Source organism: Dromiciops gliroides, chromosome 4 (genome assembly GCF_019393635.1).
Source record: "Dromiciops gliroides isolate mDroGli1 chromosome 4, mDroGli1.pri, whole genome shotgun sequence".
Classification (NCBI taxonomy): domain Eukaryota; kingdom Metazoa; phylum Chordata; class Mammalia; order Microbiotheria; family Microbiotheriidae; genus Dromiciops; species Dromiciops gliroides.
In genome coordinates, this window is record NC_057864.1 from 61,639,128 (window position 1) to 61,666,751 (window position 27,624).

Genomic DNA, 27,624 nt, shown 5'->3' on the forward strand with positions numbered 1-27,624 from the left:
GCGTTCAGTTTCCTCCATAATTTGGCTCCAATATACTTTACTCACTTTGTATCATACTGTTCTTCTTCATGTGTTCAGCATTCCATTCAAAGCCAGCCATTTCCTACGCCTTGCTCTCATTCTGCCTCCTCCAGTTTTCATGCCATTGTTCATGCTGCCCCCATTACTGGAATGGGTTACCTCCTCTCACTCCCTTCTCCCCATCCCTGCCATCCTTTTCTTGTTGAAGGAGGAAGATATTTATTTTTTTTCACGAAGACTTTCCTTAAGCTCCTTTCTTTAGATGAGAATGATTTCTCTGCCTCCTCAAATTTCTCAACGCACTTTTCCTGGACTACTTATGAACTTAATACTCTTTCCTTTTTATCATAGTTATTTATGTATATGTCCCCCTCTCAATTAGATTATAAACTCTGAAAGTACACCTTTGTCTTATCACCAGTACCTAGTACCTTGTCTGCATATGTAATGGCTACTTAGTAAAGGTTTCTTGGATTACTTAGAATAATGCATTATTTCTTGCTGTGCAAAGACTGCTATTTATGTGTAAGTAATACATTATTTCCCATTCTGCAACTCCTGATTTTCTTTGTCTCTGCATTTGCATTAGCAATTGATTTAATTGAAAAAATACACACAGAGCCTTACTTTCATCAGAATTGGCTCAAAGAGAAATAACATACACATTCAAGTGGGTATAGTAATATATTGCGCCCTGAGGGAAAGTGGGAGAGGAAGGGAATAAGGGGGTGAGAGGCAAAGAAAGGGAGAGCAGTTTGGGGGAGGGGGCAGTAAAAAGCAAAACACTTTCAAGGAGGGATATGGTGAAAGAAGATAGAAAATAATAGAGTAAATATCAAGGGGAGGGAATAGGATAGAGGGCAATACAGGTAGCAATAGGAACTGTGAAAGAAATGATGAGTAGGATGCTGTCAGAAGGACATGAAAAATGCAAACCATCAACAGAGGAAGAACTGATGGTATTTGAATACAGATTGAAGTATAATTTTATTTGTTTCTTTTTCTAAAGTTATTTTCTCTATTTTCTTTCACAACTTGACTAATGTGAAGATGTTTTGCATAACTGCACATGTATGACATATTGAATTGCTTGACTGCATAGGGAGGATTGGGGAGGGAGGAAGAAAATCTAGAACACAAAGTTTTAAAAAATCAATGTGAAAAATTTTTTTTTCTTACATGTAACTTGGGGAAAATTCTAAATAAAAATGAAGGAGATTCAAAAAAGAAAATACACATTTCCCAGTGCTCTAAAAAGTTACATGTGTCCCAATCACCAGAATTTAATTTTAATTGAAATAATGTGATTTGGGGGCAGCTAGGTGGCACAGTGGATAGAGAGAGCACCAGCCCTGGAGTCAGGAGGACCTGAGTTCAAATATGGCCTCAGACACTTAACACTTACTAGCTTTGTGACCCTAGGCAAGTCATTTAACCCCAATTGCATCACCAAAGAAAAAAAAAAGATTTGTATGTTTACAAATATGTATATCATATTATTCTTTCATTTGTTTGTCATCTTTAAGATCTATCTTCTGAGCTACAGCTTCCACAGTGTCTCCTTCTGGTTAACATAATGGACAAACTACCTTCTCAGCCTGAAAATGTGCAGAGTCTTTGGTGTAAGAGAAGCCAATATTCTGAACATAAACCCAGGTAACAAAAATCTTTTTATTAAATACAAAGCATATTATAGATGGACCTATTATAAACTCTTTTATTTGATATTGAACCCAAATATTCTATTCAGTAATTAGTTGCCTTTTTTTCCATATATGGGTTACCAGTTTTCAGAGAATTTAATATGATGACAATTTATTCCTAAAACCATAACAAAGGAAAAAAAAAATCAGCAAAATCAGCTGACCATCTGACAGAATGATCATGTCTGATAGCATATAGAACATTCCAGATTCAAGGAAAAGAGGGAGGTGTATTTTTTCATTTCTTTTTAGTGCCAGAATTTGTCATTTCAATTATACAGTATCGGCTTCATTTTAGTCTTTTTATTTGAATCATTGTCATTATATATTTTGTTTTCTTGGTTCTGCATAGTTTACTTTGAATCAGTTCATATAGGTCTGTTCACATTTCTCTAAAAGTTCTAATATTCATTTTCTCTTATGATATAATATTACTTTATATGCTTATGACACAAATTGTTCAGCCTTTCCATTTCTCCTGATGACACCTTAATGTCATATACCTTTATCACGTCATACTTAGCTAATTTCACCCTCAAAATTGGCCTTTCTCTAAACTTTCTCTCCTAAACTCTTTCTAGCATAGCTACAAGATTAATCCTCCTAACCCACTACTTTCTCATGCTCAATGACATTTAATTATTACCTATAATAGGTCATCTTTTGACTTTCTCTAGTCTGGGCCCTAACCAGTTTTATCTAATCCTGTTCTATGTAAACATGCCACATAGTGAGCTTTCCTGATTGTCCCTGAGTATGTAGTACTCCTCCCTCTGGGCTTCTATTCATCATGTCCACTTGTACAGATAAGGATATCCCTATGTAAACCTCACCCCTCTGAGATGCCAAAGTAGAATCTTCCATGGTGCTTTACTCAATGGTTCCAGCCCACGTGGATCTCTCCCTCCTCAGAACACCTATAACACTGTTGCCTTCTTTTTTTATATCTCATCATGCCTCCTAACTCTTGGGTAGACTCCAAGGATCTGTGCTTGGTCCCTTCTGTTTTTCTCTTGACATTCTCTTACTTGGTGACCTCATGAACTTCCATGGCTTTAACTATCATCTCTTACATGGGTGACTCAGATCTGTATTCATCCCTAGTTTCCTTTGAGCTCCTCTCCAATTTGAACATCTCGCCAGTTGTCTATTGAATGTTTTGAACTGGATATTTCGTGGTCATTTCAAACTCAACATGTTCAGAACAGACTTCATTATATTTCCCTTACGAGCCACCTCTCTTCTAAACTTTCCAATTTCTCTGACAGGCTCCACTGTGCTTCTGATCTCCCAGATTCAAACTTCAGAATTGTCCTCACTCTCAACTCACATAGTCAGCTGTCAAATCTTGTAATTTTTACTCCCTCAACAAATCTAATATCCATCCTCTCCTTACACTACCCTAGTTCAGGCTTTCATAACCTCTTTTGTTTTTCCATTAAAAATGTTTTTCAATTACCAAAAATTGATTTTTTTCTCCCCATCCCCCTAATCCCTCCCTACTATTAATAAAAAGAAGAAAACTCTTATAACAAATAAGCATAGTCACGCAAAACAAATTCCTGTCTTGTCTATATCTAAAAAGTATATGTCTCAGAGACCATTAGCTTGCCTTTCTCTCATCACCTCTGCCTGAACTATTGCAGTAGTTCCTACCTCCTCTTTTTCCACTATAATCCTTCTTCCACTTTCCGCTAAAATAATTCCCTTCAAGTATAAATCTGACCATGTCATTACCCCTATTTAATAAACTCTACTAGCCACCTGTTGCCCTTAGGAATAAATATAAACAAAAAACCCCCCAAAACAAAAACAAACCCCAAAAAAGGAATAAATATAAACTCTTCTGTTTAGCTTTAAAGAATCTTTATAACCTGGCATTACTTTTCTTCCCACATCCTATGGTCAAATTAAACCAATAAGCATTTGTTAAATATCCTCAATGCATCAGGACCTGTGCTTAGCTCTTGGTGTATTTAAAAATACAAAAGGCAAAAGGCAAAAAACAGTCCCTGTTCTCAAGGAGCTCACAGTCAAATGGGAGAGAAAACATGTGGAGAGCTATGTGCAAACAATATATAGAAAGGGTAAATATTGGCGATAATCTCAGGGAGAAAGCACTAAGATTAAGAAAAGCCTTCTTGCAGAAGGTGGGACTTTAGCTGAGACTAAAGAGGAGCCTGAGAAACCTGGAAGCGGAGCTAAGGCCATGGTCCAGGCATGAAAGACAGGACATGAGTCTTGTAGGCATGGAGCAGCAAGGAGGCCAGTGTCACTGGATCACAGAGTACGTGGGGGGAAGAAAGCTATAAGAGGGTTGGAAAGGTTGGGAGGGACCAGGTGATAAAAAACTTACATAGCCAAACAGGATTTTATATTTGATCCTACAGATAATAGGGAGGGAAGGAAGAAGGGAAAAAAGGAAAGAAAAAAGAAATAAGAAGAGAGAGGATGTATTAAGTACCTGCTATGCTCAGCCCTTTATAAATACTGTCTTATTTAGTCCTCACAACTCTGGGAGATGGGTGTTATTTTGAGCCCCACTGTACAGTTGAGAAAACTGGGGCAGGTAGGTTAAGGGGCTTGCCCAGGGTCACACAGCTAGTAAGTGGCATAGAAAAAACATGAACACATGAAATACATTGTCATATGTGGGGAACAAGAAGAAGCCAGTCAGGGTGTACCAGCCTCCCTACAGCCACTAAAATGGTTCTCTTAAAGCACAACTTCTACATGTTATCCCCCCTCCAATAAATTTCACTGGCTCCGTGGAGCAAGTGGAGACAGCCATTTAGTACAGTGGATACAGTGCTGGGCCTGGAGCCAGGAAGACCTGAGTTCAAATCCAGCCTAGACACTTACTAGCTGTGTGATCCCAGACAAGTCACTTAACCTCTCTGCCTCAAGTTTCCTCATCTGTAAAATGAAGGTCATAATTCTGGTGATGAGATTCTTCTTACACATGATCTAGGTTGATCAACAAATGACAGACACTTGCTTTGTTTTCACAGCAGTACTTAAAGCTTTTCCATCATGGAAGAAGCTGGCACAGTTTGTACTTCATTGCCATAGCTTTGAACTCAGTGATGTTTCCTCATCCCAGTGGGTCATTAGGGTAGGAATTCGGTGAAGGATCTACTAATAATAGTTTGCCTATTTGTAGTATTTCATAATTGCCAGTACTTTCACATAGGAGCCTACCTGGAACCTTAGAGGTCACAGTTGTTTTGGTTAACAGGTAGTAAGGAAGCTGTGTTTCATGGCATCTCTGATCATGGCACCACCATAAACCCCAGTGGTTCCCTGTTGCCTTTAGATACACTTGAAACTGCTCTGCTGAGCTCCAGTCTGTCTATCCACCTCATTATACTTCCTCCCCTTCCCATTCTCTACCATCCAGCCAAACAGGCCTCTCCCTGTTCTCCACACAAAACCCCAGTCCTCACCTGTGCCTCACAGGTGTCCCTTGTGCCGCCTCACCTTTGCCTCATGGTCTTTGCTGATCTTCCCCCTCCCCATCGACAACTTCCACCCTCCCTCTTTAAAGATGTTGTATGTCTTTTCTATACACTTAGATGTGTACATAGTGTCTTTCTTGTTAAAATGTGAACTGTTTGAGAGTAAGAATAGTTTCATTTGGGGGTATTTGTGCCTGATATAGAGTAGGTGCTTAAATGGTCATTTGATCGACTAGTGTTTTACATACAGTCACGTAGGTTGTGTGTGTCAAAGCCACAATTCATTTAGGGGCTTTGAGTCCAGATCTGTTGCTCTTTTCACTGCATTGTGTTCTATCTCATTTTATCTTCATAGCAACCCCATGAGATAATAGTGCCAATATTATTCCCATTTTACAGATAGGAAACAAGGCTTTGAAGTTAAGTGACTTGTTGATTCATCTAACGAATGGTAAAACTTCATCTCAACCTTGTTGTCTAATAGTTATAGTTCAGTGTTCTTTCTGTTCTGCTACTATGTCTTTCATATCTATTTAATCACACCTATGCATGTGCTCATGTGTCAGTTATTTCTTAAAATTCCAAACTTAAACACAAATAAAATGAGAATTTATATATTCGTTGTACAAGAAGAAGGGATTGCTCATGAAACTGAATTTATTATTACAGCTTGCTTTTCTTTTTAACCAGATGATGAATTCATGTAACTATCAACATGTAATTATAAACATATATTTATCAAAGTTGGCTAGCTTTTCTGTTATTCATCCTGGGCTTTCTTCTATTCTCATTTTTGGGGATTTGGGGGAACCCTATCTTCATCCCCCTCTAACCTTAACCCACTTCCCTCTTCCCAATTTAAAAGAAAAAAAAAAAGCAAAAGTCTTATAACATACACATAGTTAAGCAGAACAAATTGGCCATGTCCCCAAACTATATGCCTCAGTCTGTCTCTTGAGTCTACTATCTCTCTGTCAGGAGGTGAGTAGCGCATTTCATCAGTACTCTGGAATTGTGGAGTCATTACATTCATCAGAGTTTTTAATCCTTTCAAAGTTGTTTTTATTTTACATTGTTGTTGCCGTTTAAATTGTTCTCCAGGTTCTGCTCACTTCACTCTGCATCAGTTCAGTCTTCCCTGGTTTCACTGAAGTCATCCCTCTTGTCATATGTCAGGTGTCTTTGTGCTATCTCTTTTTTTTTTTTTTGGCAGGGCAGTGAGGGTTAAGTGACTTACCCAGGGTCACACAGCTAGTAAGTGTCAAGTGTCTGAGGCCGGATTTAAACTCAGGTCCTCCTGAATCCAGGGCCGGTGCTCTATCCACTGCGCCACCTAGCTGCCCTTGTGCTATCTGTTAAGACATTTTTGTAGCCTATATAGCCCCCATATGTGTTTTTGTTAAAATTATATGCTAACCGTCTTGGCTTCAATGTTCTTGCTTTTCTCTAGGATGTCTTTGCTTGAAGCCATTTTCTACAGTTTTGAACAGTGTTCAGGGGAGCTCTCTTTACCTGCTAATTTGCCAGAAGTTATGAGTAAAGGACAAGCTGAAGTGGCTGTCACTTTATATCAGTATGTCTGTGTCCACTTGTGCACCTTCATTGCTTCATTTCATCCATCACTGTTTCCTGAACTGGTAAGCTGTGGTAAAATTCTGGGAAAAGTTTATCAATGAAAGCTACAATAGATAGACCTTCTACTATTTTTCCACTGAAATTATGAAACATAGAAATTGGGGAGAAAAACTGTAATAGGTAGAAAGAATGTTTCTGTGTAGTCTTTTTGACAGTCATTCGTATCATCTTTAACATTTTATTTTTCTTTCACCTTTATTTAATATTCATCCTAGGAAATGCTTATGCTAAGCATGCCTAGGTATATTTATTTGATCAACATCTTTCCAGAAATAGGGATGAGGAAGTGATGGGAGGAGAGCTGTAGTGGAAAGAAAATTTTAAATCTGTAATTCTACATGAGGAAAGGAGGAGGAGGAGGATACTTAACATTTTGTTCTCTATTGGTTTGTTTGAAAATTAATTATATGTAAAATTTGGCCTTTTAGACATAAAGGTATAATTTTTGAAATGAAGTTGAACTGAAGACCATGCTTGAAACAAAAAGACTATTGCCTATAGTATATCACCACTCTTTTGGGCACCCTGGCTCATAACTGCAGAGTGAAATAATTGATTGATTCTGTTTTATTTTTAATTGGTCATATTTACAGTTAATTGATTTACAGTTAATTGTAACTGCCTATATCATTGTCCTTTGTCTGAACTTAATTCAGAAATTCAGCTGGCCTATAATGAGTTAAGTTTAGAAATCCAGTTCTCCTGCTCATAATCAAAGTTCTTTTCTTACCTCAAGGAAATCTGTTATCCTTGAGGGATGCAGGGGAACACCAGGGAGTCTGGTCTAGTATCTTTTTTTTTTTTTTAGCGAGGCAATTGGGGTTAAGTGACTTGCCCAGGGTCACACAGGTAGTAAGTGTTAAGTGTCTGAGGCCAGATTTGAACTCAGGTACTCCTGACTCCAGGGCCAGTGCTCTATTCACTGCGCCACCTAGCTGCCCCTCTGGTCTAGTATCTTAACACCACCAAGTGTGGAAATGTTTAACATAATTGCACGTGTATAACCTATATCAGATTGCTTGCCATCTTGGGGAAGGGGGAGGGGGAGGGAAGAAGAGAGAAAAATGTGGAACTCAAAATTGTATAAAAATAAATGTTGGAGGGGCAGCTAGATAGCGCAGTGGATAAAGCACTGGCCCTGGATTCAGGAGGACCTGAGTTCAAATGTGGCCTCAGACACTTGACACTTACTAGCTGTGTGACCCTGGGCAAGTCACTTAGCTTGGGATAAAAGGACAAAAATGAAACAGTCTCTGACATTAAGGAGCTTACCATTGAGAGAGAGAGAGAGGAGTCTGTAAAATTTTAAAATCCAAATTTCTATTTTTTATCAGGATCCCATATTATTGAATGCTGTTCTTAATTCTGGAATGATCACTTCCTTATTAGCTATGGATACATGGTGCTTCTTGGCCCGGTAAGGTATAATCTAAAATTGCTTTACTTTGATTTGTGGGAATAAGGAGCAATAATTAATCGTCAGCTCAAAGGTACTTTGGTTACAGGTTTAACCGTCTGTATAGGAAATGTTGCAGCTCAGAGAATCATTTTAGGCCATCTTCCTGAAGTCCAGACTAACATTTCTTTTGTCATCTTGGAAATGACTGAAGTTTACATTTCTTTTAAAAAAAGTACTTATTGGAGCGGCTAGGTGGCACAGTGGATAAAGCACCAGCTCTGGATTCAGGAGGACCTGAGTTCAAATCCGGCCTTAGATACTTGACACTTACTAGCTGTGTGACCCTGGGCAAGTCACTTAACCCCTATTGCCCTACAAAAAAAAAACCCAAAAAAACAAACAAACAAAAAAAGTATTTATTGTCTTTCTAGAGCTCATTTCCTTGCTTGTCTTAATAAGCATGTGAACCTGGATTGTTTCTCTTTTGCATCTCAGGTATGGGACTGCTGAGCTCTGTGCCCATCATGTGTTCATAATAGCCCATTTGGTAAGTAGGCTAACTAGCTCTCAAATCCATTACTGTACTTAGGTATGCAAATTCTCTTCTCTACTTTTATCTTGGAGAGTGCTGGAAATGGGCAGTAGTGTACATATGGAACTGCAGAATTCATTTCTTCTCTGATTGAAAACTGAGGGAACTGTTACATGTTGAGAAAGTCTTGCTCTCAGAATGATCAGAATGAATTAGATATGGTTCAAATTAATTTTTAAATGAAAAAGCCACTTAAAATTGAATCTAAAGTAGGAACCAGAAGTGTGCCTGCCAAAAAAAATGTCTCTTCTGATTCAAATAGAACTTAGCCTAACTCTGTGGCCTCTGAATTAGGACTATATGGAAATGACCACGAGGTGGCGCCATAGTGCATAGAGTGCCAGGCCTGGGGTCAGGAAGACTCTTCTTTTTGCCTTCAGACACTTAGGGGGGTGACCCTGGGCAAGTCACTTCACCCTGTTTGTCTCAGTTTCCTCATTTGTAAAATGAGCTGGAGAAGGAAATGGCAACCACTCCAGTGTCTTTGCCAAGACACTGGCTTCTGAGGTACCTTCCAACTCTAAATTCAGTATCCTGTAGCCTAGGAATACTCGGGGGAGGAGGGAAGGATCCAGAACTCTACCAGTATTGTTTAGGCAGGGTAAATATTCAGGTCAGTACATTTGGTTAAATTAAAAAATGAAAATTGTACAATATATTTTGGTTTGCTGCATAAATTGAAAGCAAGAACGATTTCCAAGTTTGTGATAATACTCTCTCTTACCAAATAGTAGTATCTTAATCGTCATCTCTGAACTCTCCACGGAATAATGATTACTATTAATCTATTCAAATTGAAAGTCAAGTACGGACTCCAATAGCATTTTTAAAAGATGTAATAACATCGATTTGGAAGAGAATTGATGTTTTCAGGAAAAGCAATTGGATTTATGAAAAATGTCTAAAGAGAATAAAAATGGTCCCTACTAACAGCAGTCAGTTGGTTTTGTTTTGAAAGCAGGAAGAGTTTTCTTCATGAAATTAATAGCATCTTGGTAGCTTTATATTTTAGCCTTTGTTTCCTGAACAGCTGTAGGAACCAGCAAATGTTTTCATCCTAAGTGAAGATAATAAATAACAACAGCATAGCAATGATAATTAGCCTTTACATAGTGCTGACTGTGTGCTAGGTACCAAGCCAAGTGCTATCCAATTGTGACCTCATTTAATCCTCTCAACAACCCTGAGAGGTAGGTGTTATTGTTATCCCCATTTTATAGTTGAGGAAACTTAGGCAAATGATTTGCCCAAAATCCCATAGCTAATAAGGGTCTAAGGCCAAATTTGAACTCGGGTGATTCTGACTCCCCAGTCCATCAACCTGTTTATTGTGTTACCACTTGAAATACTTTTTTAAAATGTGGCTTTCTTTTTTTTTTGCGGGGCAATGGGGGTTAAGTGACTTGCCCAGGATCACACAGCTAATAAGTGTCAAGTGTCTGAGGCCATATTTGATCTCAGGTACTCCTGAATCCAGGGCCGGTGCTTTACCCACTGCGCCACCTAGCTGCCCTCGGCTTTCTTTTTTGATTAGAGTTTAGTTGGGGTCTGGGCAGAATGTCAGGGGTAGCCACTTAATTATTTAATTTATAGCTTACATGTTTTCTTCTCTGTAATGCTGAAACTCATGCTTATCTTTTTGGAAACATATCTGAAAAATTTTCAAAACTATCTGAATAAATCTATTAGAATAAGGCTTACTTGATGTATAACGTTTATTTTTCCCCTCAGTATCTAACTGCTTGCTTAATGCTTCTGAGAGCACATTATTGGTTAGACATTTTCTGCCATGCTTGTTACAAGTCAGACTTGTCAAACAAACATTAGAGTCAGCATCCAACTTGAAGAAAGCCTTCAAATGAGAATATATGTTGTAGAATTCTTATCTGACCTACTTATATTTTTGGTGTTCACAAATGGGTAAAAATACCACATACTGACACAGGCTATTGTAGCATGTAAAATTATATGCCTTATTTCTGTCCCAAGTTTAGGGAAAATTAGCTGGAGTTTCTAATATAGTTGTTACTTATAAATTAGAAGGTTTAGCACCAGTTTGGGGCATTAAGCATTCATTAAAAGCATATTAAGTATTAATAAAAAGAGAACACCTGGCTCAGAAAGTTAAGAAAAGGCCTATCTCGCCTAGAGGTGAGACTAGAGCTCAGTCTGGCCTGCTTTCTTCCTCCAAGTCCTCTGCCACCAAGAGCGCCTCTGCCTCCGAGAGAGTCTAACTAAACCTCATGGGGAAGCTTTCTGTGGGTCTGGAGGAGAGGCGGTCCTTACACACTGCTTCAAGCTAATTGGCCAGCATCAACCAAATCCATTGGTTCACTGGACTTGAGGGTGGTCCCGTGTTGAGGTCAGAGTTCACACCCTCTGAAAGCGCACCCTCTTGAGGGCCTGGCAGGTGAGGTTTTAATTGAATTAACTTTAAGTGAGTTAATCAGCTAAGTCAGTCAGCACAATCAATCAAATCCAACTATTAATAGCCCAGCAGAACCTAGAAAATTCATCAATCAACAAACCCTTGAGTCCTTGCCCATTGAAAGAGATATTCTAGTTAAAGGCAACAACAGTCTAGAATATTAACTAATTTGTGAAATATGATCAAGGAGGATGGTATAAAGTTATGAGAAGTTTCAGTTCATAAAACAAGCAGTGCAGGAAAAACAATTTTGCAGAAAACTTGGTGTAACAGACATTTAAAATAAAATCATTCTGAGGACATATAAGGATGAAACTTGAAGGAAGGTCAACGAAATATGAAATATGGAAAGTCTATGTACATTTTTTATCAAACTCTTCCATCCAAACAACCATCATATTCATAATATTACATCAACATTCCTATTATATATGAGGAATTAAAGCATTAAAGAAAACAAAGATGATATGATCAGCTAGACTAAAGCAAATATACCCAGAGGAGGTCTATGCTTCAGAAGACACAATTTTGAAGGTGTTGAAGAATCAATCTTTAGGATATCTGAAAGAAAAGAACTACCAGAAACTTTGAAAAAAATCTAGAACCTTATTGTTACCCCCTCCCTTCCCAAAGGTAGCTGTTAATGCTGCCTGTACAAATTTTTAAAGACGATTGTCCACACAGGAATCAAAGACATCCTTGATGGAGTTACGAAAAAGCAACAGGCACATTTTCACAAGGAATATAATACAAGAGACCCTATCTTTACAGTCATACAATTGACTGACCTAAAGAGAATACAAGATCCCACTGTACTTGTTTATTAACTGCTAGAAGAGGGGGAAAGGAATTTGATTCATGGGAGCTGTCTCCCATGTAGGGGTCAAAGCCATGTAAGTCTTTGAAACATAGCAGTGGATAATTTTGGTGATGCTCTGATCCTAATTATTAAGTAGGGCAGAAAAGTTACTGTTGCAAAAGATGCCCAGTGCCAAGTCCAGGTAGAACAAGGGTGCCTTATTGATGGTGACAGCCTTAAGATGCTCTTCTTTTGTCAGATTATATTGTGCTGATTACACCAAGCTCTGGAACACTGAAAAGAGCAATGGCCTAACTGTCCATCCGAGAAAAAAAGCAAACATAGGAAGCATGCTTGTTATCCACACTAGAATGTGTATTTGAGCGAGTAACCCATAAATTTGGTCCATCAGTATCTTGAATAGACATTGTACATGGTCATTGAGCTATGCCCAGAATTGAATAGGATAATGGTCTGACCCCAAAACTTCTCCCTGAAACAAATGACTATCTTTTTAATGATAGGATTCTTCCAGGGAGGCAGTGTGGCTGTATATTTTAAAATATCAGTCCCCAAGGGGCAGCTAGGTGGCACAATGGATGTTCAAATCCAGCCTCAGACACTTAACACTTACTAGCTATGTGACCCTGGGCAAGTCACCTAACCCCAATTGCATCACCAGAAAACAAAACAAAAACAACAAAAAATACCAGTCTCCAAAGAAGTAAAGTTGAGGGTCTCTGAAAAGAAATAGAGAGGTTCATGATGGGTATAAATTATCAATGAAAAATTACAGAATAAAAGGGGTGTAAAGAATATCTTCAGAGAAATTTATGAGTAGAAAAGATAGGCACAGTCATGTGGCAAGAGAAGAGTAATCAGTGTACAGCAGCATATTTCTTTGATATACACATAATGTCAAGGGAACTACAGGATGGCTCCCAGGTTGTTGGGTGGACCACCATGGAGGATATAGTCAAGGTGATGGACAGCAGGCTCAAAAGATGAAATGTGTCTTTAGCCATATTTCTATATCAATATGATCACAGAGCCATTAGAATATGGAAGAAGATTATTGTTTGTTTCTTTAGGGAAGAGACACTATTCTATTTAAATAGTATCTCTCCCAGTACCCAGCATAGTTGTCTGCATATATTTAATGGGTTAATAAATGGCGATGGTAGTTCTTAAAGGATTATTTTAATTCATTTGGAATATGGTTCTGAGGGAGATTCACTTTTACACTCACTTGCCTTTGAGGGTTACTATTAGTCAGCATGTCAGCAAGCCAACAAGCATTTATTAAACATCCAGTATGTTCTGCTAAGTGCCGAGGATGAAAGAAAGGAAGTAAAAAGTTAGCCCTGCTTTCAGGGAGCGCACAGTGTAATGGGGGACAACTTGGAAACAAATAGGTATAGTGAGGTAGATATTCTGTATCAATTATGTTATACATGTCTGGGCTCCTTGTTACACAACTATCTCCTGACTTCTTAACTCTTTTACTAGCTATTCCCTATGCCTGGAATACTCTCACTCCTGAGATATACAGGGTGGGCCAAATTTTTTGGTTTTAATTTACAGTACTTTAGCATCATATACAGTATACATAAGAAATGAGTTTACATTATGTGTGAAAAATCAAATCTCATAAATTGCAAAAAACAAAATAATTTTCAAAAAGTTATTAAAACATCTGACCCCTTTGTGGCTTTTGGTTCACACTCGATAGATAGATTTATGGATAAATCTGTAAGGAAGGAACTAGAATTAAGGAGGATGGAGAAAGCCTTCTTGTAAAAGATAGTATTTTAGCTGACTTATGTGAAGGTTATTCATAGTTCATTTACAATACTTCTAGGACCTTGTATGTCTTATGGAAATTTAATAGTACCAACAACTGAGATTTAATTTTTCCTTTTTTATTTTGCAGATTAAGTCTTGCCCTGGAGAATGTCACCAACTCACTAATTTGTCAGTTCTGCTAAGGCGACTGCTATTCCTCATGGATACACACCATCAGGCAAGAACCCTACTACCCTCTTGTCTTCCAACAGATGCTTTGAATTGAAACCAGATTTCATTTAAATGATTCCTTTTTTAAAAATTTCTATTTAGGATTTTATTTTTTTTCCAAATTACATTTAAAACCAAATTTTGACATCAATTTTCTTTTAAAACTTTGTGTTCCAACTTCTCTTCTTCCCTCCCTCCCCACCCCCCAAGAACTCAAGCGATTCAGTATAAGTTATACATGAGTAGTCATGTAAAACATTCCCATAAATGATTCCTTTTTTAAAAATTTAAATATAAATTCAGTCTTGAAGTGCCTCAGCTATAAATTTTTAGTATATTGTTTCATTTAAAGAAAACACAGAGCTAAGTGTGGATATTGATTTGTTAATTCCAAGTTGTTATTCTTTTAATTATGACTTTTTAAAAAAAGATCCCCTTAATACCCCCACCCTTCATTTTATATATGTAAGATACTTGAAAATGTTTCTTTATCAAAATTAAAGTTTTTACTTAAAATAACTTGTGATTTGGTAGAAAATATTAGGGGCAGCTAGATGGCGCAGTGGATAGAGCACCAGCCCAGGAGTCAGGAGGACCTGAGTTCAAATCCGGCCTCAGACACTTAACAATTACTAGCTGTATGACCCTGGGCAAGTCACTTAACCCCAATTGCCTCACCCCCCAAAAATTAAAAAATAAAAAAAAAAAGAAAATATCAGGTCAAGTTGGATTATGCAGATGATGGCATCTCAAATTTTTCTACTGCTTGAATGTAGCTTCAGGGTAAAACTTATAAATGCCTCATTCATCCTTTTGTTATTGAGGATTCTTAGTCCGCAGATTTCCAAGGTGCCTAAAGCATCTTTTATGGAAATCTTTTTCAAACATATTACCTCTTTCCTTACCTTAAACAGTGATTTAATGTCATTGATTTTTTCTTGGTGACAAGGGCATTGCTGTGTGCTGCAGTACAGTAGTTGTCTTTGGGCTTGCGAGGTTTGTATGTAAGTTTATTTGCCCCTATGTTAAATGGATTCAAATTATTGTTCTTTGAGAGTTTTCAATTTTTTTTCTTGTAATTGTTTTTTCTCTATCCTCCATTGTCATAATGTCATTTCTTATTTCTCATTGTTGTCTGTGTGCCTTCAGATCTTCTGTGTGCTGGAAAATCAGAGCGGAGCTTATTAGAGTTTTGTGTGAAGTGAATTCAGAGCCTTCAGGCTCTTTAATGAATCAGGTTACTCAGTCAACAAGCATTTAATAACACCTGCTGTGCACCAGTTACTGTACTAAGCTCTGAGGATACAAAAAAGGCGATCAGGCCTTGCTTCAGAAGAGCTGGGATTCCCGTGGGAGAGACAGTGTGCAAGGGACTGTGTATGAGCAAGAGAGACGCTGCAGGAAAAGGCACAGGCTTGGGGTGGTGGGGTTTAGAGGACAGAGGGGACAGGGACGCCAGAGGCAGAGCTGAGGAGTAAGAGTATTCAGGCATAGAGAGTGGCTAGTGAAAAGGGCAAGGAGCTGGGAGACAGATTATCTTCTCAAGAAATGGCAAGGAAGCCAGTGTCACTGAATCATACAGAAGGGGGGAATAAAAGGTGAGATGACTGGAAAGGTGGCGCAGTGGATAGAGCACTGGCCCAGGATTCAGGAGGACCTGAGTTCAAATCAGGCCTCAGACACTTGACACATACTAGCTGTGTGACCCTGGGCAAGTCACTTAACCCTCATTGCCCTGCAAAAGAAAAAAAAAGATGACTGGAAAGATAAAAAGAAGCGAGGTTGTGAAAGACCAACCTGGTTTTCATTAAACACTTTGTCCAAGCCAGCTGAGTTAGCTACTGTAATGTTAACTAATTATTCTTTTCCTATTAACATTTTAATATTATGTCTGTGTCACTCATACCAGAAAAAGAATTCAGAAACACTCTGGAAGTTCTTATCCCTATGGAGAAATTCCATTCCTTTTGGCACCCCACATAACAAATAGTTTAGTCCTTGTATTTAAAATTTCCTAGTGGATTTACAAGTTCTCCTTAAACTACTTTTTTGACTTTTTTCTTTTTTTGGAGGCAATATATGCTGAAAAGAGAACAATAAGAGAATAATATTTATCTCCCTGCTGTACAAAGTTTTGTGAGGAAAGACAGGTCTTCTCTTTGTTATAAATTTTCATGCAATTAAAAGGAGTTTCAGGAATGCTAAACAGTAAGTGCTTATATGTAAGAAGAGAGAATTTATTGACCAGGTTGTTATTTATCCTTATAACAATTTCTTTCAGATGGAGTTTATCCAGAGATTTTCCCCTAAAGAAGCAGAAAATCTGCGTTTGTGGCAGTATATTTCCTTCAAGGCTTTTTCTCCTGAACTGAAAAGCCAAACAGCAAATGAAGTCATCATGGTGGGAATTGCACAATGTAAAAAATGGCTAAGCAGCAGGCATACTTTGGGAGAACTTGAATCTGTGGTAAGAAAAGAGCTAGAAAATGATTGAAATTACTCTTCAGCATCTTAGATTATTAAAGAATTCATGTAAATAGCTACTGTTCTCTTGATAAATGTAAATTACGTTCCTTTTTGTACCATTGAAACAGATAAAAGGAAAAATTAATTTAACACAGTATTTTATTTGTTACATTTATACTGGAAAAACTTGATTATGGATGCCTGATTATTCTTCCCCTGCCCCATTCCCCCACCTCACTTTTTAAAAAAAATTTAACAAATGATCATTGAATAGTGGATCTAAGGTAACCGGTGGGTTTGAATAAATCAGTTGCATCTCCTTTCAAGTCTGTAACTTTGCTATTTAGGATATCACCTCATAAAGTAAAGGGCATTAAGGGGATCATTGAGGCAATACAGTACAGGTAAGTCTTCTCAGAAGAAGATGCTACTCAGAATCATTTAATACAAAATTATTAGGCACTGTGTATTATATAGTACTGTACCTTTGAATTTTTAGAATTTTCCTAGGAACATAATGAAATCTATATAGTTGTTGAGTAGACATATTTAGTTGGGGTGTTTGTTAATTTTTCATCACTCTCTTTACATAATTTCTCTAAGTCATGGGTTGGAACCTAATTAAAAGTGCTTGCCTTATTGAATGAAATGTTAAGTTCTTTATTTTAGAGTAAATTTTTTGTCATCTAATTAGAAAAGGCTTAAATTTATCTGATTTTTCCTTTATTATTTCATTTATTGACCATTCCTATGATTAAAACACGGTGGATATGTTCTTCCTAGTGACTATATGCTATCATTTTCTAAAACTTAAAAATCTTTGGGCAGAGACCAAAGAGTCTGTCCAGCTGGCAACTTGGAGTGTATTTTTTTTGGTAGAAATAGAAAACCAGTATAATAAAGATGTACCCAAAGTTGAGAGAAATGATTATTAATAACTAATGGCTTGGGGAGATTCAGAGTTCACTCTTTTTTTCTATTTTTAAGACCTCAGTCTCTGAAGATCAAGCTAAGCTTCTTGTCAATCCAACCCAATCCAATCTCTAGTCTAAGGTGAATTGCATTCAATTGAGCTTGGGTGTCCTTTTGTCTGGATTGCCCGTGTCTGGATGTGGTATGGGGACAGGAATAGTCTCTGACTAAGAGTGACATGATTTTACTCTCTGCTCATCTATGGAGTAAACCCTCTTCTCTTTGTAAAGTTCACCTCTAATTAAACTGTTAACCAGTTAGAGTCGATTGCTGTTTGATGGAATACCTCTCTTCTGAAGGCATGTAAACCTAAAAAAGTATCCATGTGGTCTCTTTGATGGAATGAGAGGATAAGGAGCCCTTTTTATCACTCATATGCTAGCTGTGATTAACAAAATTGATTATAATTTGTCCCAAAACTTTGTCTCTCAGATTTTGGTAATACGATGTAACACATTGTTCATCTCTCTTTGTTGCCCTATTGGGTTGCCTGTAATTTTGATTCTTCAGAGCTCCATGATTAGCAGGCATAGAACATCACTGGTTTTGAAAATATGGACTTTAGTGCCAAGGAGTATCTTGGGATCACTAAAAATGCCATTCATTTTCCCAAAAAAGAATCCAGTCTCCTCCCCTCCCCTTAATGCTGTGTGTCTGTATCATTTCTCCATCTGGAAGCACCTGTCCAGGATATGTAGATTGCTGACCTTTCTCAGTGGGTTGCCTGAGTGCCAGTTGTAGCCTTGGCAATATGCATTCTACTTCTTAAAATCGTACTTTGTGTACATTGTGTTAAGTAGTCTCACACTAGCCTAGGAAACGGACCACCACATCCATATATATCATTGGTTATGTGAGGAAATGACTGATTTCCAAATAGCTGAATTACAAATGAACTCTTGTAATACAACCTTTTAATAAATTAGAGCCTGCTTGTAATCTTATACTTGTTTTTTGGGGGTTTTTTGGTGGGACAATGGGGGTTAAGTGACTTGCCCAGGGTCACACAACTAATAAATGTCAAGTTTCTGAGGCCGGATTTGAACTCAGGTCCTCTTGAATCCAGGGCTGGTGCTTTATCCACTGTGCCACCTACCTGGCTCTATGCTTGTTTTTAAAAGGAAGACTTATGAACACTTTTATTTAAATGCAGTGTCATTTCTAGTCTTCTTAAGTTCATACTTATATGGAAATACGGTATATTACATTATCAAAATTTTTTAAAAATAGTTTATGAACTATTTTGGCAGAGGTTAACAACCTGTTGGGTGTGTGTGTGTGTGTGTGTGTGTGTGTGTGTGTGTGTGTGTGTATATATATATATATATGTATATATATATATGAATGTTTTTGGAGTGCTGTTTGGGATGATGCCTCTGAATCTGAGATGGTCAAGCTGCTGGGATTCTTGTAAATCTTTGACTTATAAACCCAGTGCTGTTACTTCTTTTCTTTCTTAGAATGTTGCACTCTCTGCTTTGCTTACTGTGTGTAATTCTGTAAACGAAGCTTTGGAGATGGGCCAACAAGCAGGAGTCCTGGAAGCTGTGAGTGCACTCTGGACAATCCTACATGTTAAACAGGTAAGGAAACAACTTAGCATTTCTTTCAAATGGAAATTCTGAAAGAATGACAGTGTTGGATTTTTGCTTCCTTCTGCCAATTTGTCACTGCTAGGTCAGGTCTTCTTTATTCTAGAGGCTTGGGGGCTGAAGGGAAGGACAGTTAACTTGCCCTCCGACTCCCCGACCTGCAAATCCAAGAGACTGCCAGCTTGACTCTTGCTTGAGAAGAGCTGAGCAAACTTCTTTTACTTGTTTGTAAGCTTGACAATTGCATTTTGGAATTTATTTTCATTGAAAAAACCTTTGTGAATCGAAGTAACCTTGAGAACCCTGACTTCTCGAGCTGGTGGAGCCTGAGGTATAGCCATGTTTCGTGGTGCTACTGAACAGGCTGCTGTTAGAACACTTATTCTCTCAGTACTACTTTTAGATTTCAGATATTTCCATATTTTCCTAATGTAGCATTTTTTTGGTCCCTATAGACAGATAACCTTAGGGCAGCTGGGTGGCACAATGGATAAAGCACCGGCACTGGAGTCAGGAGGACCTGAGTTCAAATTCCGCTTCAGACACTTGATACTTACTAGCTGTGTGATCCTGGGCAAAGTCACTAAACCCTTATTGCCCCGCAAAAAAAAAAAAAAGAGAGAGAGAGAGAGAAAAGATATCTTGCATGAGGCTTCTTATTCTGTGGCCATTAACTTGTTTTTCAAAAGTATTATGACTGTACTTTAATATAATTGGTTTCCTTATTAATCCTGTGTCTCTTATTTTATACATTTAAAAACATTAGTCTGAGGAGACCATAGGCTTCACCAGATTGTCAGAGGGGTCCAAGACGAGAAAAGGTTAAGAAGTCCTGCTTTACAATGATGCCCCTATTCTTCATGAGACAAGTAGAATACTTATAGAGAGGAAACATAGAATTTTAAAGAGAAAAGATATATTGCAAAGTGTCAGATAAGCAATTGGTTCCTTTTAGACTTGACAACCTATTCACAGTTTTGCCTTCTTTCCTTTTGCGTATGTTTTTCTGTGGTTTCTTATGGGAAGAGATAAAACTTAGATTTTTTTTTTTTAAACGAAAAGGCAACCGTGTTAAGAGAGATCAGTTTTGATGATATCCAGTTGAGGTACTGTGATTCTTTGATGAGTTACAGTAGAAAGTTGAAGCTGACAGAAAAATTAAGGATAAATTTTAACCTGACTTAATTGGAGATTAAAAAAAAAATCTTTTAACCCCAAGACAGTATTGCTTTAAAAAGGGAATTTACTTCATTCTTCTGCCTTCTTCCTTTCTTCCTCCATTTTAGTATTTTTTGGCTTTCTCCTGGTGAAACCATATTAAGTGTGCAGTGAAGTATGAATGACTTTTTTTCTCAGTTAACTGAAAATGCCATAATCCATACTGTTGCATTCTGGTATTTGCTAAGGTCTCAAGTCAGCCTTACGTTCAGTGGACCCTCAGCCTTTTACTTCCACTCTTGGGATTTTTCATACAAGCTATAGAGCCTCAGCTGATAAGTCAGGTAAGAAAATTGTTCCTGAATAAATTGAACGTCTCATAGCAAAACTGTTACTAGAGAGTTATGTTGGCTTCTACTAATTTAACAAGGTCTATTTTGAATTACGTTTTCTACTTTATTTGGTTATTACACCATTATTGAACTGTGTCTAAATTCCATGGAGACTTATTTCTCCAATTATGTTTGCCTTGTTTATTCAGAGGCCAATCATCCTTTCTCTTGACTTCTCCATCTCTTTTCTGCCAGTCTTGCAGTAACTTGGCACAAAGAGAACTGTTCTCTGCATAGTCCTGTCAATGTCCCATCTCCCAAAAACAGCCCCAAGCCAGCTGTCATTTTTCTTCCCCACCACTCAGCAGTCAGAGGTTGCAGGTCATTAACCTATAATCTCTGGCAACTTCTTTGCAATGGTGTGAGGTAAGAACAAATTGGACCTAAGTGACTTGTTTTCCCTCATAGTTAATAGGGTGTTTTAGGAGTAGGGAGGTTTCAGGGCTTTAAATAATGTCTTCTGGGGAAATCCTTAAAGAAATAGATAAATTCTATTCCCTATCCAGTAGTCTTAAACTGTAAAGATTATGGAGGAGTTTATGAGAGGTCCTGGACCTTATGGGATCTCTAGGGTATGGTTTAGAAAGTACAGGAGGGCATTAGAACCAACTGACACACACAGAAATCAGACCCAGTGGATCAGGATCTGGTTTGAACCCAGAAGGGATTATCCCTCAGTGGGTGACCTAAAAGACTTGCCAAAGCCCAAACTGGAATCTTCCGCCACCTAAGAGAGATAAGAGTAACCCATATGGTTAAAGGACTGTAACTTAGTATTTAATAAAAAGGTGACACACAAGACAATAAAAAGAAAAAAAAATAAAGTGGAAAAATAGCATGCTTCAGTATGTATTCAGTATCAGTTCTTTTTTTGGAGGTGGATAGTATGCTTCATCATTAGTCCTTTGGGATTGTCTTGGATCATCGTATTGCTGAGAATAGTTAAGTCATTCACAGCTCTTCATCAAAAAATTTTGCTGTCATTGTGTACAACGTTCTCCTCATTCTGCTCACTTCACTATAAATCAGTTCATATAAATCTTTCCAGGCCTTTCTGCAGTCATCCTGCTTATCATTTCTTGAAGCACAATAATATTCCATCATAATCACATATCACAGCTAAGACAGTTCAATGATACACATCTAGGAAGCTGTATATGTATGTATGTATATAATATATATTACATATGTGTACATAAGTTGTTTAAAGCTGTATAATTCTAAAATTTTAAAAATTGTTTATAACTTTGTCAGATTTCAGAAAACAGATGTTAAGTTTAGAATTGATTGTTTCAAGTCTCAAGTGCTCTGTGACCAGCCACAGTTTCAGTATGTAAGTATTCTTAGGTCTTTTTTTTTTTTTTTAGGTGGTAACTCTGCAGACTTCTCTACTTAAATTGGATCTTCCTGACTATGTCCGTTTGGCAGTTCTGGATTTTGTGTCTTCTTTAGGGAGAATTTTTATCCCACAAGCTGTCCAGGTAATACTCTATATCCCTGTTATTTGTTTCTGGGTTATTAAACCTTAAATTTCCTGTCTGCTGAAGGAATGATGCTATAGATCAGATTTTTTATAGATCAGGTTTTTTACTTTACATTACTAATATCTCATGATTTACTAAATGTGTTGGAGAAACTAAAAATATTTTCTTATTTTAAAAAAATTAACAAGCATTTTATTTTCTCTTACTTCCAACCCCCTACAACTCCTGAACAAAGAAGAAAAAGAAAACCCTTATAATAAATAAGTATAGCCAAGCAAAGCAGATTCTCTCACTTGCCATGTCCAGAAATGCATGTCTCCTTCAGCATTTTGATTCCATTACCTCTCTTCAGTTCTCTGGATTTGTGGTTTTTCATTACACTAATCAGTGTTCTTAAGTCTTTCAGGGAAACATATTTTTAAAGGAGATAATAACACAATTCAAATTAGCAAAAATTTAGTAAGAGCTTACTGTATGCTGAGGACTGTGCTAAGTGAAAGAGCTACAAAGATAGGCCTGATAAATAGATTGGAAAATCATGTTCATGGAGTCATCATTGTATTCCTCCCTGGGAGGATGATGAGTTCACCAAATGACACAGTCTAGGAGGAGAAGAGAAGAGGACACAGGACAGAGCCCCGGGACATGCAGCAAAGGGGACTGAAAAGGAACAGTCAGACAGGCAGGAAGAGAACCAGGAGAAGACCCAGGAGACAGCAATACTGTGGAAATTGAGAGGGAAGAGGGTGTCAAGGAGAAAAGGGTGATTGATGTGTCAGAATCTGAAAAAAAGTAAAAAAGGAGGAGGAAGAAAAAAAGGCCAGTGACTTGTCAAGTGACTTCTGTATGCCACACACTGTACCAATCACTAGAGCTACAAACACGGGCCAAAAAACAAACGTTTCTGCCCTGCAGGAACTTACAGTCTAATGAGGACAGCGTGCCAACAAGTACAAATCAAGATAGGTGCAGGATAAATTGGAGGTCAGCACAAAGAGAGAAGGCACTAGTATTAAGTGGAAGTGGGAAAGCCTTCTTGTAAAAGGTTGGATTTTACCTGGGACTTGAACAAAGCCAGAAGGCAGAGAGATGAGAAGGGAGAGAATTCTAGGCATGGGGGGAACAACCTGTGAAAATGACCATTAGGAGATAGAATGGCTTGGCGGCGGAGATGGGGGGGAAACGGGACCTAAACAAGGCCAGTGTCACTGGATCACTGAATGCTTGGAGGGATGTAAGACATAATGAGAATGGAAAGTTGGAAGGGGTTTGCATATTTAATCCTTGAGGTGATGGGGAGCCACTGGAATTGATTGAATGGAAGGGTGATCTGTGCTTTAGAAAGACCAATTTGTCAGTGCCCTGGAAGATGGACTGTGGGGGGAGACTTGGAACAGGAGACCAGCCCAGAGGCAATGGGAGTTGTCCATGCAGATGGTGAGGGCCTTCTGCAAGGTACTGGTGGTCTGAGGTCGGATTTGAGCTCAGGTCTTCCTGAATCCAGGCCAGGTGCTTTATCCACGGTGCCACCTAGCTATCCTGAAAATACCATTTTTCAAAAAAAGCTTACAGATTTTTCCCCCCAAAAAATTTTATTTTGTCCAAGTTCTTTTTAGTAATTGTAAAAATTCATCAGGGCACAAAATTCACTATGATTCTAAGTTATTAGGTATTTATGTTAAAAGTTGAAAATAGTGAGAAAATGGAATTATAGAATATGTTTAAAGAAATTAATTTTTAACCAATATAAGAATTATGCTTATAACATATAATTAATTACATACTTAAATGGATCCTTTATTTTGTTGATGTGTGGTGTTCCTTCCAGAGATTCATATCACCAGGCTTCAATGTCTGGCCATCCTGTGCAGCTTTTGGCCTTGCCCACCTGTGAGTTTATCATTGGGAGTCTCTCAGATGAGCTGGGGACCTTCCTGGATTTCTCTGGACAATAAGAATACCATGGAACACACAACTCTTTCCACTGGTTATCCTTATCACATGACCAGCCCATCTTCTCTCAAACATTTCTTTGATGACATCCTTTACTCCTTGGCAGTGTCTCATTTCAAAATGTTGCGGTTTAATCTGGCCCTCCATGCCTTTTGAAAATAAAAATGATAAAACATAATCAGTCCATTGTTGAGTTTACATTCCCTGAGGTCTTTTTTTTTCCTTTGTGTAATAAAGCTCTTCTCTCCTTGCAGGAAAAAGTTTTACCTAGTTTGCCTTGCATTTTTACCTTGCTGCTAACTGATAAGAGTTGGCTGATAGAGCAGCATACCTTGGAGGCATTTACTGAGTTTGCCGAGGTAAGTATGAGACTGGTTTAATTGGGTGAATTCAGCTTTTGTTTAATTCAGGGATGTTGTTGTTCAGTCATTTCAATCATATCCAACTATTCATGACCCAGTTTGGCATTTTCCTGGCAAAGATACTGGAGTAGTTTTCCATTTCCTTCTCCCCTTCTCTGGCTCACTTTACAGATGAGGAAACTGAGGCAAACAGGGTTAAATAAATTACCCAGGCTCACACATCTAGTGTTCTGAGGCCGGATTTGAACTCACAATCAAGAGTCTTCCTGATTCCAAGCCCAGTGCTCTATCTACTGTGCCACCTAGCTGCCCAATGCAGGAATAGAGAGTCTGAATTTTATGGTCATTGACACACATTAAAAGCCACATGCAAGTAAACTGCAGCTTAATTGATGAGATGCCATTTAATTGAAAGATTGTGCAATATATTCTATTTATATATCAAATAATTCATTGATTTCACATAAGGGAGGTAAAAATGGACACAAGAAATTCCTTGAAAGCAGGGGAGGTACCTTAATTAATGTTTTCGTAAACCTCATAGCATCAAACTTAGTGTTGTTTGAATGAATGAGGAGAAATTAAAGGATGAGAGACATTCATGCAATAAGCATTAATTAGTTGCTTCCTGTGTATCAGATAGCTTAAGTAGAGGCATATGCAATGCACAAATTAAAAGGGAACGACAGGGTAGCTAGATGACATAGTGGATAAAACACCAGCCCTGGATTCAGGAGGACCTTAGTTCAAATCCAGCCTCAGACACTTGACACTTACTAGCTGTGTGACCCTGGGCAAGTCACTTCACTCCCATTGCCCCGCAAAAGAAAAGAAAAAAAGGGAAAGACATTTACTGGAACGGAGTTACTGCATGATCACGTGGCCTTTTCAGACATAATACCGCCCCCCCCCCCAACCAAAGTTATTTCAAAATTGTATCATCACAGCATTTTTATAACCAAAGCTTCCATAAGCTTGCAAATTCTTCCTGTAACATTATTTGAACAGTTACCTGAATTACAAATTGAAGGCTAACACTGGAACCCCAGTAGGGCTAATTGTCCCATGTTTCAGTCTGTTCATTTTGCTTGTGGCTCTTTTAAAAGAACTAAGTGACCTCTGTAACATTACTCCCCAACGTGTTTCTGTTTCCCCAGTTAACGCTTTTAGGCGGGCGTTCCTATGGAGTGCAGTCACCAAACCAGCGCGCATCAGAGACAGGACTTCTAGGTCTTCCCAATCCCCTTTTATCTATTACTCCACACTGTTTCTTGTGATTGGTTGTAATACAATGAAAAGGGTACTGATAACTTGTTTAAAATGTTTATCAACAGGGAACCAACCATGAAGACATAGTTCCACATTGTCTTAATTCTGAAGAAACTAAGAACAAAGTTATACGCTTTCTAGAGAAGGTATTTTATTTATGAAGAGCTAAAATACAGGCCTATTTTGGGTTCACTTTTATATAGCCTTTCTATGAAATATTATAAACATGGTAGCTTGTATGTTTCCTATTTAGTTAAGGGGGGATGCCTGCTTAACACATTATTTGTATTCTATTTTATAGGACAATTTTTTTTTAAAAACCTTGAATTATTTTTCTTTGAAATCCTCAAATATTATTAGATTCCTCTGTGTTCTAGATTTCTTCTTGTATTCTTTCCATTTTCTTATGTTCATAGTAATCTCACTTTTTCTGGAAGACAGCTCATCCATAGTCTCCTACTCCAGTGTCATTTGTTCTTTCAATAAGACATAGCAGCTCACTGGATATGGGAGATGAGGGATAGAAGAATCTAGGGATGACTGGAGGGTTACAGAAGTGGGTGCCTGATAGTTATCCCAATGTCAGTCAGATGGCTTTCATCCCTATGTATCCAGCCCTAATCATCTTGCATGAATTCTCTCCATTCTTGCATTTCCAGTTGCCTGCTGGAACACTCCATCTATATCTATATTTCTTATAAATATTTCAAATGGAACTCCTCAGCTTACTTACTAAAATCTCCCCTCCTCTACATTTCCCTCTTTTATCCCATTTTATAATCATGTCATTATTTATGACTTCTCTCTCCCTCATGCACATATCCAATCAGCTGCCAGGTTTTGTCAGTTTTTCTTCCACAACATCTCTTGTATCTTTTCACTTCTTTCTACTTTCATGACCACTATCTTGGTTCAGGTCTTATTGCCTCTTGCCCAAACTGTTGTAATAGCTTTTTAATCAGTCGGTCTCTCTTCCAGTTTTTCCCCTTTCCAGTCAGTCCTTCACTCATCTTTCAATATAGTCATCCTAAGGCAAAGGTCTGATCAAAAAAGTGCCCCTTCTCCAAAATGTCCAGTGTCTCTTGATGGTCCTCTGATCACCTTTCTAGGTTTATTTCACACTCTCCTTCTTATACTCAGCATTTAAGATGATGCTTCTGGGCATTAACAAAAGCTGTCCTTTTTCATTTTTAGAGGCTTAAGTCAACTCGGTTAAGTACTGTTTCCTTATTAAAATGTCCCTTGATCTCTGCCATATTCTCCCCACCCAGTTGTTAATCTTTCCCTCCTATAGTTATATTCCCTTATAATAATATTTTTCTATGGAGAGGTTTTTTTTTTCTCCTTAGGAAGATGTAAGCCCCTTAAAGTCAAGAATGGTTTCATTTTTGTCTGTGTATCCCCTATCCTTAACAGTGTCTTGTACATAGTAGACTCTTAGTAAGTTATTAATTGAATTGAATTGCTAGTGAAAATGAGATTTTGAAATTTGAAAATGAGAATTTGAAGTTAAGTGCAGTGAAACAATGTAATTTGTACTTGGGTTACCCTGAAAACTTTTCTGATAGAAGACATGCTCTTAAGTTGTGTGATACCATAATGTATATAAGCTTGAAAGATAAGTAGTTATGAGAAAATAAACGTCTTTTTACTTAGGCCTAGTTCTTTTCCTTTGTATTTTTTCAAGGATGTATTATATAAAATGCATTACATAATCTAGACATTTTCTTAATACAGCTTTAGAAGAAATTATTGACAATTATTTGGTTTGGATTTCTGGAATATCAGATGTTATTTCTTTTGGTAATCTTTTTTTTTTTTTAGTGAGGCAATTGGGGTTAAGTGACTTGCCCAGGGTCACACAGCTAGTGTTAAGTGTCTGAGGCCAGATTTGAACTCAGGTCCTCCTGACTCCAGGGCTGGTG

At 37.8% G+C, this 27,624-nt stretch overlaps 1 protein-coding gene across 1 annotated transcript in view; it reads left to right on the forward strand.

Annotated features, from left to right (window-relative positions):
• C4H1orf112 (chromosome 4 C1orf112 homolog) overlaps window positions 1-27,624 on the forward strand; it is a 58,746-nt gene that overhangs the window by 25,346 nt on the left and 5,776 nt on the right. Inside the window, exons 12-22 of the mRNA XM_044002675.1 lie at window positions 1,548-1,677; window positions 6,633-6,819; window positions 8,152-8,234; window positions 8,712-8,763; window positions 13,969-14,058; window positions 16,333-16,518; window positions 18,950-19,072; window positions 20,488-20,583; window positions 21,999-22,112; window positions 24,323-24,427; window positions 25,765-25,845. Coding sequence (XP_043858610.1) covers window positions 1,548-1,677; window positions 6,633-6,819; window positions 8,152-8,234; window positions 8,712-8,763; window positions 13,969-14,058; window positions 16,333-16,518; window positions 18,950-19,072; window positions 20,488-20,583; window positions 21,999-22,112; window positions 24,323-24,427; window positions 25,765-25,845 — 1,247 coding nt within the window. The remainder of the gene's footprint in view (window positions 1-1,547; window positions 1,678-6,632; window positions 6,820-8,151; window positions 8,235-8,711; window positions 8,764-13,968; window positions 14,059-16,332; window positions 16,519-18,949; window positions 19,073-20,487; window positions 20,584-21,998; window positions 22,113-24,322; window positions 24,428-25,764; window positions 25,846-27,624) is intronic.